Source organism: Semicossyphus pulcher, unplaced genomic scaffold (assembly GCF_022749685.1).
Source record: "Semicossyphus pulcher isolate SPU_LCO1_2020_fin unplaced genomic scaffold, fSemPul1.0.p SCAF_11, whole genome shotgun sequence".
Lineage (NCBI taxonomy): Eukaryota > Metazoa > Chordata > Actinopteri > Labriformes > Labridae > Semicossyphus > Semicossyphus pulcher.
This window is the reverse complement of record NW_027211615.1, coordinates 12,548,606-12,566,420: the sequence shown is the minus strand read 5'-3', so window position 1 is coordinate 12,566,420 and position 17,815 is coordinate 12,548,606. Positions and strand designations below refer to the sequence as shown.

The 17,815-nt window shown below is 41.1% G+C and overlaps 1 protein-coding gene across 1 annotated transcript in view; it reads left to right on the top strand.

Moving 5' to 3' along the window:
• The window catches only part of fig4a (FIG4 phosphoinositide 5-phosphatase a), a 68,535-nt gene extending 56,488 nt beyond the window's left edge, over positions 1–12,047 (top strand). The window contains exons 22-24 of the mRNA XM_069686032.1: positions 2,660–2,751; positions 5,805–5,879; positions 11,127–12,047. Coding sequence (XP_069542133.1) covers positions 2,660–2,751; positions 5,805–5,879; positions 11,127–11,304 — 345 coding nt within the window. The 3' untranslated portion in view covers positions 11,305–12,047. The remainder of the gene's footprint in view (positions 1–2,659; positions 2,752–5,804; positions 5,880–11,126) is intronic.
• Positions 12,048–17,815: the final 5,768 nt, after the last annotated feature.

The window sequence follows — 17,815 nt, the reverse complement described above, 5'->3', positions numbered from 1 at the left end:
ATAATATTTTTGTTTAGCTGCCTTGCATAAGTATTCAACCTGTTTAACTTTTCCACATATTACAACTTGTATCCTGGAATTTAAATAGACTTGTTTTACTTTTTACGGTTTAGGGCCTGTGTCCACTAACAGCTGTTTTTGTACAGGCAGCGCTTATTGTCTACACAAAACCAATACAGTTTAGCATTTTCAGCACTCACTGTTGAAAATAACTTTTGGAACACCGCCGCACATATCAATGTCACTTTTCCCTCACTGACCAATCAAAATCTAGAAGGGGCGGGACTTCAGATATCAACTTTGGCGGAGGAGAAGCTAATCCTTTTTGTTTTTTTGAGGGTTCAATTTCCAGGTGTGGAGCTGCTGCTAATGGCAGGACACGATTCCTTTCCATTGTGTTTACATTTTCTTTGTAAAATGTCTTTGAATAAAAGCAAATATTAAGCATGCAAAGCAATTCAAAACAGGTCACTACCGAGGGAAGTGGGAGTGCTGCCAGACAACTTTCGTAACCTAGCAACAGTGAGCGCCGGTGAGAAGCGCTCTGAAATTGAGGTCGTGGGTGCTGCCACCACAAAATACCCCTTAAGTGGACACAGGCCTTTAATTAACTCATATAAGCAGTCAAAAATTGGTTGCACCTGATCTTCGTTTGAAAAGCTTTCAGATCTTTATTTTTAATCATTTTCAATATTATGTATCAATTCAAAATAATAGACTATTTTTGGTTCGTCCAATATTTACAACCCCAATAAAATCCCTTTAATTGTTGCAGTTGTTAAAGGAAAAGTTCAATGGGTTGGGAATTTTTATGCAAGTCACTGTGTATATCAAACATATTGTGGTAAATGGACAGCACTATTCTAGTCTTCCAACCAGTCAAAGGGCTTTTACACACGTCATGTTCACCCTTTCACACTCATATTCACACATTGATGGTGAAGGCTATATGCATGGTGCCAATCACCAATCAGGAACTAACTACAATTATACATCGATGGATATGACTTTGGGGTTCCGTTCAGTGTGTTGCTCAAGGACACTTTGACATGTGTCCTGTGGCAGTCAGGGATCGAACCGCCAACCCTCTGATTGGGAGACGACTGACTCTGCCACTGATATCACAGATTTCGCAGCAGCAGCCACTATATGATAATATTGCTCTTATGGGCACAACTTTTCTCCAGTACACCATCCTTTATTCACCAAAAGATTTCAGCTGTCTTGACTCTATCAGAGTGCGGTGGTTATATCATGGGACTGATAACCATAGATACACATAGAATCAGCTCATAGAACAACAGAGATTACATGTGGTTATTTGGTTTCCAAATGGTTTCTTAAATGAAATCCCTCAAATTCTATTCAGTCGTATTTGTATCAAAATATAAAAGTGATTAAACCATATTATAGAATATCATTTTTACTCGTTTTTCCCAGTGTGCATGTCTAACACTGACTGTAAGTATTCAGATCATGCTCCGTTGTTATAACTCTGCCAAGGACACACTCACAACCACAATATAACACCATCCCCGCAATCTCGCACCACGGCACATGGCAAGATGGATTCATGCTGGTTACATGATATTCATCCCCTATCGCCAGCATGTGAACACAGACACCGACATTAATCAGACCAGAAAATGTTTTCTCACTCTTCACTCGCCTGTGAACACGTGTCCGTGATTTATCCCAGAAGTAAACTCACAGATCTGGACCTTTTTATGGGAATGAACAGAGAGACAACTCAAGATGTTCAGAGTGATCCTGAAACATCGCAAGGTGCCCAGGTCTAACTGCCAACAGAAAACAACTGGAAAAAGATGGCAAAAAAGTGCACTTTCTGTACACCACCAAGCTGTTACTCAATCCGAGGCGCACTTAATAAGAAGGCTCAGTGGGTAGTAGAATACAGTGGTACTTAATATCACGCTGGTTCAATAGTTAATCTGACTAAACCTTCATAAAAGGAAATGCTGAATTTGCTTTTGAAATTGGACAAAATGTGACCTAATTTCTGGTTTGAACGAAACGGAAAACCTTTACGTAACTCTTGAGGAGCCTCTGTAATTGTTTTTATTTCCTTTTGTAACAGTTTGAAATGACTACGCCACTTTAATCTCTCTGCTTAATTGGATTCTTTATTGAAGGCCTTATTGTGTAACAGTGTTTTACAGGTTGTTTTTACAAAGCACACACCTATAATCAATCGGCCATGGTTACAAATAATCAAACTTGTTGATTTTCATGTCTTGACCTTGACCTTGTTAAACGGATCTCTTGTTTATTCTGATTATAACAAACTTAGAGGACACTGAGCGCAGGAACCCCGGGAGGGCACTTCCCCCGAACAGGAAGCCATCTCATCAGACACCAACAATCAAATTACATTCATAGTAGCTCAGATTACACTCCCTGGGCCATCCTAATTAATGAATCAGTTGTGGAGAAGCAGCTGAACCGACTGACCTCGCCTGTGTGATTTTATACTTGGAGTTACAGCTAATTATTTGCTGTTTAGAGGCGCTAGCATGAAACTAAATCTGCTCACGTGTACCTTTTTGTGTTTGTCTAAAAAAACACTTTTAAAGTTGTGATAAAAATGTTCAATGTCTTTGTGCGTTTCTATCTCACGTGTCTCATCTCACCTCTTCAGGAGATCCAGATGCAGCAGCAGGCAGTGAAGGAGCCCTACGGACTCAATCTGGCTGAGTTTCCTGCCGAGTTGGACGTGCACATTTATGAAAGGTGACACATTTAACAATTGATGCCTCCCAGCGTTACAGCGACATCTACAGGAGCGGAGGTCGTTATGATGACAGGAATTTGAGGGAAATATGAGGGCGTCTTAAATCCATTAAATGTATCCTACGAGGGTCGGGAAAATCGATATATTATTGTGAAAATTAAAGTATCGCAATACTTCGATGCACCGATATTTTTGCACAGCCCTACTTACAGGTAGCATTAGTGGGAAATGAACTATAGAGACAAACACGTCATTTTAACCTAGCATACACATGTTAATGTGTACTGTAAAGTTGGGCATTTTAACATGGGGTGTATACAGGGAATGACTCACTCTTGGAGCCAGCCTCCGGTGGCCAGAAAAAGAACTGCAGTTTTTGGCAGTTGCACCTTGGCTTTATTTTTCAGCTTCAGGGGTTGTTGCTTGGCTGTAACCAAGGGAAACTAACACACACACACACACACACACACACGCACACATACACACATACACACACACACACACACACACACACACACACACACACACACACACACAACTGGTCATTGTTTTTATTGTTATGAACCCAGTGCCCAAGACAGAGAAGGGTAGAACAAGCAGTCAGTGTCCGCAGCCCCCTCAGGCTGAAATGGATAATTTTGCAAAAAGGACATTGTCAACTCTGCCCTGCTGTGTGCATCATACTCCCGACCTCACCGCGCTCCTCATCAACCTCAGCCTTCCTTCACCCCTGAGTTTTACCTTCTGTCCGTCTTTCCTCATTCTGTCCTTTCTCCCCGTTTGCTCTCGGCCATGCTGACATTGGCTCTGAGACCGAACACAACTCTCTGTTCTTTGGAAGAGAATGTTTGATAGAGTGTGATGCACTTGATGGAGCTTTAATAGCTTTTTTTTCTCCTCACACTCTGCTGTGCTTAACCGTCTGAGGATAAATACTCCAGTGATTTATTTTTTCAGTGGTCGGTGTATGCTCATGTGTTTGAAGCAGTTTTCAACATGGAGGAACATGTGTGCTCTATATGTCAGCATATACACACTAAAACGTCAATATAAAGGCCCTGCAATGAGCCTGACTTCATAAAGTTGTAATGTTCATTTTTCAAGGTTGTGATTCAACTTCATGTTGACTTTAAAGATTCAAGTGCGTCTGCAATTTGACAACAGGGAAAAAAGAAACACAAGCAAGACGTTGGATGAATTAGTATGCAATGCAATCATCACACATGTTGCATTTTTAATCTGGATTATAACTGTCTATGTTTGTCAGAAAAGCTGTGTACCAATTTAGGGGCTCCATCTTTTCGAAACACGTATTTGAAGGTCGTTTGCGTCACAGCGGCCCGTCGAAGGCTGTCCCAATTCCGCAACAAATGCGTCCTCCTTATCCCGGGCCACTAGGGATCCATCAGGTGCATCCTTCAACGTATCCCGAGATTCATTGTGCATCATTTCAAAACAAGATGGCGGACTCTGAAGCGGCCGAGGAATACACTTTTAAATGTAGAAGTTTTTGGTTTCAACTAGGGATGCACCGATACCACTTTTTTTCAGACCAAGTACAAGTACAAACACTTACATTTGGGTACTTGCCGATACCGAGTACCAATATGAGTATTTAATAATATCATTACAGTTCTCATAATGACTTTAAAAACATGTTTCATTTTCATCAGATGTTCCTGTTTCTAACCGTAACCACAGACATAATGATGCAACTGCAACTGTTGCTGACATTTTAACATTCAACTTTGTTTTACTTAACAAATAAACCACACTTTTTACGTTTGTGTAAGGCTAACGTCAAGCCGTAACGTGGTATTCAGGTGTGGTACTCGTCATAGTTTTAAGAGTACGAGTACAAGTCCTTAAGCTTCAATACCACCCGATACTGGTATCGGTATTGGCTCATCCCTAGTTTCAACTGACATTAGTTGTTACTAGGCGACAGGGGCAGCGTTTGGTGGTCAGGGCGGGAACAGCTGGTGACGCAAACAGGGAATCAGGGACCAGACCGTCTCATTTCAGTTCGGCCTTAGCGGTCTACGAATGACGCAGCGTTCGTAGCCTGCATCCTTTGAAGGATGCAACCCCTGAATTGAGACACGGCTAAAGCGTCCTTTCTCTCTATTCTAATGTGTTAAGATGAACTGAAAGCAACTTGTTCAGGACTGATCTCGGCAATAAAATACACATATAGCCGACAGACACATTAAAATGAACATATCCATGTTGTAAAAATTAACATAAATACTTTGTGAACAATATACAGATATAATAATGCTTATTAATGTGCGTAAGTAGAATGTGGTTCAGGCCAATGCAACAAATGAATTCATTTTGTGATAGCTTCCTGCGAGAGTTTCTCCATGTCTAAGATTCCCATGTCTTCACATTCATTGTAATGAGGTCTTGTGCAGGAATGCCGGCTCAGACAGGGAAAAGAAACACCTTTGTTTTACTAATAGCTTTCATTTCATAGATTTGTATCTCTGGCCTCAGCTCTTTAGGCCTGACTGAAGCAGATAAACTGACTAAAGAGAATCCAAACTGTATCGAATAATGCTGCTCATATCCTCCTGCTGTAGCGGCACATAAAGGGAATGAGCCTGCGTTCATTATCGAGGATGGAAGTTGGAACGGCTCCAAAGATGTTAGCTGCAGCAGGAGCTCGGCTAATCGATGCATTAATATTAAAAATCAGAAGCAAGAGAGCCAGAGGGGAGCTCTCGACTGGTGCACGTTATTGTGTCTTTGCGAGGGAAAAATGATCCATAGGGAAATTAGAGATTGGATGATGTTATTCTCTGAATGTTACAGACCGCAACGGATGTGTTTATACCATCTCTGTGAATTAGTGGTGAAAAATAGACCACATGACTCTGAAATGTAATAGCATCCTTAAGAGATTAACTACCTTAGTAGCAGTTAACCTTTCCCTAATGGTTCCTCTCATGATGAAGATAAGAGGAGCATGTAACAGAGACAAACACAAGCTAAGAGTGTGCATATAATGCTATAGTGTTTTTCATTTTGTGTGTGTTTATTTCTGCAGGTTTGCACATCTGGGCCAGAGCCAGCACAGGGTGGAGAGAACTGAACACATAAACTTGGCAAACATCATCTGCTTGTGAGTAAAACATGTGACACATTAACCCCCAAAACACACCTCTAGACAAATACAAAAACACTACTCCTCATTGTGGGGTGAAATTCAGCGTTACGTCGCGATGTTGAGTTTTAATCCGACCCTTTTAAACACCGCTCAATATCTCCAGTAGCCTTGGGACAAGCAAGCACAGTTGCTCGCACTAAGTGGTCTCCGAGGAGGCTTCAAGCTGTGCGCTGTTTAATCCTCGTCTCTTGTAACCAAACATTTTTCTTTCACTTCTCGACATCCCTGTTATTTCCCAGTCAGCCCGGCCCTCCTCCGTGACCCAGCAGGTCAGAGATGGAGTGTTGTTGTCCGCAACTAGATTCGAAATTCAACCACACGTGGGTTGGCAATGTGCAGCAGTACAGACGCATAAGCAATTCCCCTCTTTGTCCTGCTCTCTGTCTTTCTCACTCCACACACTCTCAAGCACACACACACACACACACACACACAAAAACAGCATCTGAGTGATGAAAGGCATCAAGCATCAAAGGAAAACATAGCAAGATTTTTTCAACTCTACTGCCAGACATTTAAACATTTTAAAGGCAGATTCTAAGGAAGAGAACCCGCTTATTTATTTTCCTTGCAGAAGCCTGAGCCTAAGCCTAACCCAGTTGTTGTTAGGGTTAGGGTTGTAACCCAGCTGTTGCTCAATATTTATATGTTGAAGCAGGGTGGTTATACACACATCACGTAGATGCAGGGCAATCAAAAAATGGCAGCAAGGGAAAGAAGACAAGACCACAGACTATACATATAGATTTGCACACCACTGTGGCAGGTGTAATCAAGTGTATTATTTACTCTTAGTTGTCCAAAAGACCAAAAACGTAAATGTTAATATCTAAAAATATTTGAACACTAATTTTATCAGCATGGTGTGTCACTTTATAGAGGTCTATCCTAAAAATATAACCCCCTGCTCACAAAAAATAACCCCATTAATTATAGAAGCGAAGGCTTTTGAAGAAGAGTGATGCTGCAGAGACATGCTCTTAAAAATACATCCAGGAAACGTGATGGAAGTTTAACTGTATGCATCATTGCTGGGTGCAGCATAAACAGAACCTGTTGAAAAGCAATGGAAAATGGTCAAAAGAGGATATAAATACATCCACGTGTGAGTGTTTTTCTACATCCTGTGTTGCACTTTGCTATCTGAAGCACAGGTTAGAGAGAGAGAGAGAGAGAGAGAGAGAGAGTGTGCAGGTGGAGAGTAGTGTTTTGTTTGCACTGGATTTTACTGTAAAGCAGTTTGGTAAGACGACCATGAGTTAGAAGGTTGATCATAGCCAAACGTTTCCTAGACAGCCGGATGCAGCCAAAGGTCGCCGATCGGATGAAGGAAGTTTGAAGGTCACGTGAAATCGAAGAAGAGGGAACATGCAGGAAAAGAGAACATAAACATCCAGATAAAGAGAGACGTTAATGGCAGACTAAAGACATGAAACCCTACATAAATGAATGATTCTTTACGAGTGGAGGTCCTTGATGTGCAAGTGCCAGCTAGTCTTGCACTCATGCATTTATGTTGGTGATACCGTCTATCCAGGGATACGCAGAGGCTGTTAAAGTTAGAATAAAGGGGAATTTTTGGCCCTGTTTTTATTGAAACACATAAAAATATATATATTAAAAATATTATATTCTGGACATTGTCTGATGTGACAGTAGCTATCCTTTTAGTACCATGGTCAGCTTTACAGAAACAAGACCATAAGCCATTTTAGCAGATCTGTAAGGCTGGACTGAAGTGCAGCAGTCCTTTGAGCTAAATGCTAACACCACATACGAGGTTAGCATGTGTGTTTTGCAGGAATTTTGTTATGAACCTAATGTGAAGACACAAATGTGGCGCTGGATGAAAGCTCAGGGGATCAGCAAAGTGATGATCACACTTAATCCTGAGGCGAACATGAATATGTGTACCAAATGATAGTTATCCAATAGGTGTAAAGAATTTTCACTAAAAACCCCGACCTTTCTGTGATGCTTAAAGAAAAGTCAGGAGATCACCATATTCATCCTCTGGCAACAATATCTTCACAAAGCTTTGAGGGTTTTTTTAGCCATGCACCTAGCATCATCAAATGCTAAAACTGACTTACAGGATGTAGATTGGGCAATGAAGCCTGCTAACCACCATTTTCAAAATCCCACTTGATATGTTGAACAACAAAAACAAGAGCTAGCAAACCTAGCAGTCAAATTACCCTGCTACTTAAAGTTAGTCCTTTAGGATTCTGTAATTAGAGCCTCATCCTTTAGCAACAGTCTGTTCTTCATAGCAGTGGTCTGCTATAGAGGAATAGCAGACCACGGAATGTCTGAATTAACCAATCAGAATCAAGTATTTTACACAGCTGTGTTATAAACTAAAATGAACATATCAATGTTTTAAATAACAACATACACTGTAAATATACAAATATAGTATTGCTTATGGACAACAACAAACACAAGAGCTAAGCAAGCCTAGCAGCCAAAGCATTCGTGCCCTTACTCATGAACTATGAGGGGTTAAGGCATGCCAAGCGTTTAAGTTAAGGTTGGGGCTAGGTCTGGCTATTACTATCAAATATATCAAGTACATAAGAACAACAAAACAAAAAATAGTTGCAGTAATCCCTGTCTTTCTCAGGCTTGTGCATGCGACTTAAAGACGGTGATGCTGTCCAGGTCTCACAGGTGCATTAAATCCAGGACGTATTCTTATATGAATGATAACATGTAAATCCCTGACTTAGTGAGAGTTGAAGGAGAAGTGTGAAATGTCTCAGATCGGAGAATCGGATTCCTGTCTTTAACCTTTTACACGTGACTTTTTGTGACTACCGTTGAACACGTGTCAAAAGAAAACGCTGTCCCTAATTTAGCCGAGATGGACATAATTACACGTCATGCAAAGGTGGCAGACGCACAGATGTTGGCTTTTGTGTGCAAGAACCTCAGTCTGCAGGAAATCCTAAAATCTTTTCATCCGTGTTCAGTTGCATCTTTTCCTGTCAATCTTTATTTTCACCTCTCACCACCTTGCCCATTCATTAATCCATCCGTCCATTATTGCCGTCCTCATGGCAGGTCCACAAGCTCGGGCAGGTGTGTCTGTTATTGTGCAACAGGGCTATTCGAAGATGCTGTTACAACACCAGAAAACGTGTTTCCACCGTTTGAAGTCTGTCACCTCCCTCTGTGCAGTTCCTCTTTTGACCCATCAGGCATAGGGAAAGCTGAGTATAAATGAATAAATGAATAAAAATGGACAGGATATGGATAATGCGGCAGATTACCGTTGAGAAGCGTCACTGAGGTGTAGTGATTTGTTTCCTTCCTAAATTTAAATGAGCTTTTAAGTCACAGATCCACATTATGTGTTATTTAACTGTTATTTAACCAATTGCTGTTTGTATGTAGCAGGCAGAGTTGTTCTGTCAAGAGTCAGTGTTGTACCCTTAGTTGACACTCCATCATGACTTACTGAAATATCCATCGTGCTGTGTGTCTTTCTGCAGTGTATCCCAAATAAATTAACAGCAAAAAAGGACTTATGGTGCAAAGTTTTTGGATCGCCGAAAAGACTGTTACCATCCACCTGTTTTTATGCACTTAATAAGTAGTGCAAGGTGTAAAAATGGCCACAGTGGACGTCTAAATTTCATCTTTTTTTTAAAACTTAAAAGGCAGCTCCAGTCATGTTTTAAGACATATAAAATGCTCTGCTTGAAATAATAAATTGTGTCTGATGTTTTTTCTGCAAAATATGTTAAATTACCTTGTAAAAATCCTCCCAAGGCATCTCATGAATCTGCATAGTCCCCGCCCACTATGCAAATGTTCACCCGACCCCTCCGTCCCGAAAACAAAACACGTCTCTTACATCGTTTAGTGGAAACTTTTTAAAACTTAGCTGCTTGAAACGTAGTAATTAGTACAGCTGGCTCGCGCATCGCCAAAGTCGTTGCCATAGGTTACACATAATGATATGCATAGCGTCACCCCGTCCATTTACGGGATTGGCTCCTTAGGTTTGTGACGTCTCAAACCTGCCAATCTGAAAACGTGTTGTTCAGCCTGTCCTTGGTACACTGCAGTTTAAAAGCAGACAGGCCCAGCCATGGAGATGACTGCTCATGTTGTCCCTGATATGTCTCGTAGCACATGAAGAACACCACATGGAGGTTAAAAACTTGATTTTTACTGGACAGACAGAAACATATTGAACAGCATGACACGACATTTTGAGCGACACACTTCCTGCTTTCTTTTTAATTTTATTCCAATTTGTGTTGGAAACGTTGCAGAGACAGACATTTGAGTTCGTCTGCCTCTGCCGCTCGCTCTCTCTGGCTAAGCGACTGTTATTTGTGGCAGTACTGAGGTTTAACTGTATTTTTGATCTGTTAATTATTTCTATGTATTAATCAGTAATAAACGCTGCTAGGTGATGCTGAGGTCATTTCAATTGTTCAGCTGTAACCAAAGATATAAGGCCAGTGAGTATTAAATTAATAATATTTAAAGGTACAGTACTCCCCCTGATAAGAGAGGAAGAAATGCAAAAGGCCTAATGGAGTTCAGACCCCAGATCAAAAGGATTTTTCCAAGGTATGGCAGCTCCTCAGTAGGAAATTGATGACTATGACAAAAGCACAAATAAGGAATTGAACCATATTTCTAAGCTCATGCTCTGCAGTGATCTGAGCATCAGGTGCCTGGTTTCAAGTTGGGTGCTTGGACCCTGATACACCATTAATTAACCATGAGGACATTTACTGAGTTCATAATTAATTCTATCGTGACTATGATACAGCCCCTAATCAAAGAGGTACGTCTGTAACGTGCCATGTGTCTGGGAAGCCTCTCACCGGGGCCTCAGCTGCTGCTGAACTAGCTGACTGAGTGGATGACCTGACAAGCTCACAGTTCTTAATCCACTCTGAAGATGATGAGACATGCTTTCCTTGAAAAATATGAGTAATTCAGCTTTAAGCTCCGCTCTGCCATCCGCGTGTTGGCTCCATTTGCAGCCCTCTTCATGACCGTCCCTCTCCAGCAGATTTTCAAAAGACATTGTTGATTTGATTAAAACATTTTTCTACCTATAAGTGCTTTTTATAATAACATCGAGGTTCAACTAAAGATGGCAGCCACGTGATTAGTCTAAAATTAGTACATCCATGACTTAAACGTGCCTCTCTCCTTCTTCCTCCCTCTCAGAGAGCCGGTGTCCTGCTTCCCCGAGGACAGCATCTACGCTGTGACTCCTCCACAGGTGGACCGAGACAGCCGCGACGAGTTTGAGAGCCATGTGATGATGGGTCAGGGCCAGGTGAGGGTGCTTTGCAGGGAGGACATGTTGATGTACAGGGAGTACGTCAAGAACAGATACATGTGAGAAAAAGGAAAATCTCTGATGCTGAATCCAGATTGTCTGCTACAGCACAGAATTTTGTCTCCAAGACTTCACATGAATTTGAAGAGCTTTGTTAGTAGCTGCAAGACACAGCAGTGGATGTGTCTTGCAATACAATACATTTCTTTCTGCTGGGCGGAGACTGTCCGTAATAATGTCCTCTATTGGACTGAGCTATGCAGGTTGCTTTTTCCTTTTAATCAACGCCTTTTGTGTGTTTTAGTAGCTTAAAATGTCCCCAAATTATGTTTTATATTCCTTCAAGCATGCCTTGACTAGCTAACTGTATTTGTCTTTATTTCCATCAATTTAATTTTAACACTTTTAATAAACTTTTTGGTCATTCTGAACATGTAAATTGATGTAAATGTTTTTGACTCTTAAATATTATGACAAGGCCAAATGTTATGATGATTGATTCTTTAATTTCCACCTCAGATGTATTTTTTAAAGTTTCTTGTCATTTGTTTGAAAACCTGTGACAGTGACTTGTTTTTTTAATTGCTCAAACACAATGTCAGACATGTGCTGCACATGAAGATCCAGATACTATTTGTTTTTCTTTTTATGTTCAGTTTAAGAAAATTGCATTATATGATAATTATTTTGTGTCTGCAGACAAAAAACATCACTGATTCTTTGATATTGTGAATTTTTTAATCAAACCTTTCTCAGTTAGTTTCCGAGTTTGTTTATATGTCTGTCTGATATGTCGGCTTATCATTGTGTACAGCCATTCTAAATTAAACATTATTTATTAAAATGGTTTCCCAGATTTGATTGCTGTTGCCCACACTGTAATTTTCTCCTCTTTGCACCTCTGCTTTAATGTCTGCGCTCTTTTCTTCATGTGCTGAAAAAAATGCAGGAATTGAACATTGCTCTTTTTGCTCCGAGTGTGTAATTGTTCTCTGTCCCTCCCACTCTCCTGCACGGTCTTTGTCTTGTTTCCCTTGTCACCCATTGTTCTACCTGTCTGTCGCACTCACTCTTCTCTCCCTCCTCTCACTCTCCCTTTTAGCGCTCAGCTTTCAACCGCGGGCTGTCAAAAAATGCGAAATGTGGTAAAGGCTGCCTGTCTTTTAAAACACACACTCACATTCTGCCAGCGCTCTGATTGACCAGTGGTCCCTGCACCGGTGCCTCGTGAGCCTGAGGACGGGCGGGGGTGGGGAGCAGGAGGGGGGGCGCTTCAGCATGTGATGTGTTGAGAGAACAGCAGAGGAATTAAAGAGAAATAACTTTAACATTTAAAACCCAAATTAACCGAAGCGGAGGTAGAGAGCCGAACATGTGTCATCCATTTTCCATATTTTATCCACGATCATTATAATTGGAGTGCTGGGAGATATTCAAGACAGCACAGCAGATATCTAGAGTACAATCTTGTAATAACACATCGCACCTCTTGCCATCGCCTCTGCATGTGCTCCAGTCCCCCCTCCCCTTTTCCCCATTTGAAGCTTCTCAGCTGACTCTAAAAGGGTTCTTCAACAATTGATAAGACCACTAGTCAGGAGTGTGGAGGATCAATTCAAGCTGCTTTTTTTTTTTGCTACCTGCAATGCTTTCACTGGATTCTCAAGGTTCCTGACAATGTCAAATATTTGTTTGCTGGTAGGATCTCATAGTTCTCATGTGATCCTCGTTTCCTTGGAAGCAGCAATAAACTAGCCCGATGAATCTCTAACATGTGGTCTGAGGACCCTCAGAGGTCCCCGTCGGCAAAGAAGGAATGCCAACATAAAAGATCAGAAGTTCAAATTGTGCTAGTTATTTTCATTGCTGGAAGTTAACACAATGCACAAACCTATCAGCCCCAACGTTAAAACCACCTGCCTGATATTGTGCACGTCTCCCTTGTACCACCAAAACTGCTCCGACCCGTCGAGGCGTGGACGAGGTATGCCACAGTGAGGAAGCACGTACATTAACTTTTGACTTGTGGCGCATATTGTGCCTTAACCACATGGATTCAGGCAAACGGCAACAAACCAGGTATCATTTAAGTGGACGCGAGCAGGACGGTAAAATTGGGTAACATTGGTAGCAGCGCCATCCACAAGGGAATTTGCGGCCAAATGTGGAAATAGCTCTTGGGTGATCTGTATAACTCCAAGTTAATCATTTTGCCGTCCTACAATTCCCTTGGCCTGTGTTCTCCCCTGCCATCCAGATATCCCTCACCATCGTGTTGCTGGGTTAAATGAAATCTTTAACCTGCTACTTGTTACTATGCTGTTGCTGCTGCTGTAAAAAGCAGATTTGTAATATTTGTCATCTGACTTATAACAAACTTTAAAAAAAAAATCGAAGCAACGGGGGGGCTGGTGGTCATGTTGTCGGTGGCTACCCGATCGGTAACACCAAGCCCATGGACTCTACAAGAAGGCTCGTTGTTCGAGCTCATTAAACAGATGCTCTATCCGATTGAGGATAGGAAATTTGGAGGCCAAGTCAACACCTCCAACTCTTCTCTTCTTGTTCCATAAACCATTCCTGAACAATACTTCCAGTGTGACACAGGTAACATCACCCTGCTGAAAGAAGCCATCAGAGCCTACTGTCGCCATGAATGGGTGTACTTGGTCTGCAATCATTTTCAGGTAGGTTATACATGTTAAAATACCATCCAAATCTATGCCAGAACCCAAGGTTTACTAGCAGAACATTTCCAAAATATCAATCTACCTTTAATGGCTTGCTTTCTTACCATAGTGCAATCATGTGCTTCCTTTTTTCCAAGGCAAATGCTGAACACCTGACAAGCAACGTGATGTAAAAGAATATGCAATCCATCAGACCAGACCAACTTCTTCCATTCCTCCATGGTCCCCATCATAGGTGCTTTTAGTTGCTCTTTCATTTTCATCTGACCTTATCTCTATGAACAATTATCCTGCATATGAATACAGAATCTGTAGGTGAGGGCAAAGATTTCTGGTGTCGGGAGCATTTTAGTTCCCGTTTGTGGTCTTGGTAGTACCATCCACTGGTGGGCTTTAGCTGCAGGGAAACAGTCCATGTGGGGAGCAAGAGGGCGGCATGCCTTGCCCATGATGAAATCCTGTATCCCATCAGCTTTCACCCGACGACGCCCAGCTTTAATTGATCCCTACAGACACTTGCATATAAGAACAGGTAGCAATCTGATCGTAGACGTCATTTTTCAACTCCAACTCAATTCCCATGTCTCAAGTTGCTAGTCGGACTTTAAACGATGACGAACACACAGAAAAGGAAGAAATGCCTTATCGCTTATCTAAATAACTGCTGGCTTCATTGAAGCCATGAAAAATTGGACGTTGCATCATGGGCCTTTATCGGACCAGATAGGCTAGCCTTTGCTCCTGGCATGCATCAGTGAGCCTTGGACGCTCATGACCCTGTTGCCAGTTTACTGGTTGTGCTTCCTTGGGCCATTTTTGATCAGTCCTAAACTCTGATACCCTGAGGAAACTAAAAGACCTGTTGTTTTGGAGATGCTTCTGGCCATCAGAATTTGGCCCTAATCACAGTCTCTCAGATCTTTATGCTTGGCAAGTTTTCCTGCTTGCCACAAATCAACGTCAAGAATTGACTTTCAGCTTGCTGTCCAATCAATCCCATCGGTAGATAGGTACCATTGTAAGTAGATGATCCATAGTGGTGAAATACACAAGACATTTGTTCGGATCCATCAACCAGTGATTCATTTCCTTAACCAAGTTTTCAAAATGATAACACTTAGCCATTGGCAATCAGCATTTATTAGATTACGTGACCATTGCTTTTGTGAGTCCTTTGCTAGGGAAGTGATTCTTCATGGTTAAAATTGTTCCTTCTTCCACGTACGAAAAAGCAGTAGGCTTTTTGTTGGTGTATTTAGATATTACATGTTTACTACAAATTTGCCCCTACAAATGTGTCTTTAAAACTTACACCAAGCTTCTATACTTTACTTTCCGTAACTGAAGTTTTCTTTGACTGTGCTGCTTCATTATTGGCCTTTTCTGGGTCTAATTAATGACTCTGCTGCCGCCTGTGTGTGCAGGGGGGCTGTGGGCGGTCATGGCTTGTCTCCGGAAAGGGTGTGTTTTGAAGGGAAAAAAGGTCTTTTATGCAAGGCCTGTTTTTCTCATGTTTATGTTCCCAATAGCAGGTGTCTCATTACACTGAAACTTCTCAGCACACATGGGTATGGATGAATAAATGCATCTAATCGCTGATATTTTCTGACAGCTTGCTTGTGTGTTTCCTCACAAAAATAGGATAAAGAATGAATGTTTTCGTTTGGCGCCGGTAGGGCTTTTATTTTGGTGAAAATTCAATTTGTCCATCATAGAAAACAATCAGAAATGTATTTTGAGATGTATTTTGGTCCTCTGTGTGGTTGGGTATCTGCCTTTGACATGAGTCACTAGGCACTTCATGTGACCGCTTAGCTTATGAATGAGAGAGACAACCCCCTCTCCAGCCCCTGGTCCGCTGACAAAAGATGGCCAAACAGCTGTTGCCTGGAAACCAACACTGGTTACCATACTGCTTTGAATCTCCCACTACTTCCCTGTTGCCTGTCAACATATCAGCTATTGTTCGAGTATAAGACATTTAATGGTTTAGATGTAAGACATAGATAAACACACAAACTATGTTGGTGCAATGAGTTTTGTAACCAGACATATTACATCCTATTAAAAGTAAAAGATACTCGTGAATGTCAAGACAAGTTCAGATGCCTCTTTTCAGTCCTTCCTTGTAGCCCTTTTGAGCTATTTTTATATAATAAATAAATGAGTTATTATTTAGATTAGTTTTAACTTAACATTCATATGAACACAACAGTCCTCAACCAGATTTAATTGAAATCAAACGTCAGAGAGAAAAAAATAATTGATTGAGTGAAAAAGAAAAATAGGGCTGTGGGTTTTAAATAACCTGTATGTACACTACTTGAACGGGTGCGACGCAATTCTCGCATCTCAATTAAGCAGTTGAAGATTGCGCTGTTCAAATAAAGGGGGAAAAAATGTGCTTGGTCTTCACCTTAAGTGTCTTATTTCATGTCTGAAACATGAAGAGCCTTAAACTTATCGAGGCTCGCGGCTTGAGCCAACAGTTGAAATGCTAGGTACTTTTTGAAGGCTTTGATGTGAATTATCAGATCTCTCAAAAGGAAATCAGAAAAGAGATCTGAACATCCAAAATGTTTCCATTGATATAAATAGTAACAGCAGCACTATCAGTACCTTTTGAGTATTACAAGGTGTTTGTTCCGAGATGACCATCTACCCGACATGCTGAATAACGTGTTGGCCTAGTTTGTAACGACCCGTTGTGTGTGTCTGAGATACTGTAACTAATTTCAGGTACGTAGAACAAACAGTGCTCAGACACTGACAATACTGAGCAGGATCTGTCTCTGCAGGCTGGGAGACAACTTGCTCTGAACATACACACACACACACATACACTGTGTACTGAACGTGGATCTGAGGTTGTTATTGTATTATCCCCAAAGTTAGATCACAGGTTACTGCCTAGTGTATTTACATTTAACTGAATTTTGAATTGAATATTTTATTTGATAGGGAAGATAAAAAAGTTTAAACTTAACGAACTGATGTATCTCAGAGTTTGTTCTAACCGTAGGTTTTTACATATAGAATGTAATTACAATACTGCTTTCAGTATCATCAAACCACAACACACTTCAGATATGCAAATGTAATAAAAGAAATGTATACCATGCTTGTTCTGTACCATCTGCTACACCCACATGATCTCACTTTACTCTCTCATTTTCTAACTTACAAACAATAGACATTTACGCAGGTTTCATTTCTTCATTTTATATAGTGCTGCCGTCTAGTTGAGTCCCTGTTAACGTTAGTTGCAGTTGCGGCATACACTACTCTACAACATTTGATTATCAGTGCAACAGCTCAACTGATCTTCTGCCCTCACCATATGCAGTGGCAGAGCCAGCTAAGCTACATGCGCTTCTCGAAAGGGTTTAAGACAGGAAGTGTCCTCTCAGATCTATCTTCAAGCAAACTATGAAACTGTGAACAACGTCAAACAACACTCAAATTGTGGTTAAAAATATAGTCCTTGTAGATTTAGTCTAAAGGTACCCTACTGTAACACTGACTTCACAAAAGCACGGTAAATATCAGATCATCCCTCTTGAAAGAAATATTCAAGAAAGGGTCTAAGTTGATCTAAACTTGCTGAACAGAAAATTCACAGTGACGTGGTTGTTGCCTTAGCAACATTAAACTTCAAGGTTGTGACCAAAGTTAGTCTAGTTCACCTCAAAAATGTTCTATTGAGACTTTACAGCCAAACTAGTAGGTGCTTGCTAACTGGTGATGTCAGTATGCTAACTTTTAAGCACTGTGTTCTCTGTTGTACTAAAGCATTTTAGCATGACAAAATGTGCTAATTTGCACTAAGAAGGAGCACCGCTTTCAACAGAACTGGCTCAAGATCAAAGAGGCCAAATTCCCTA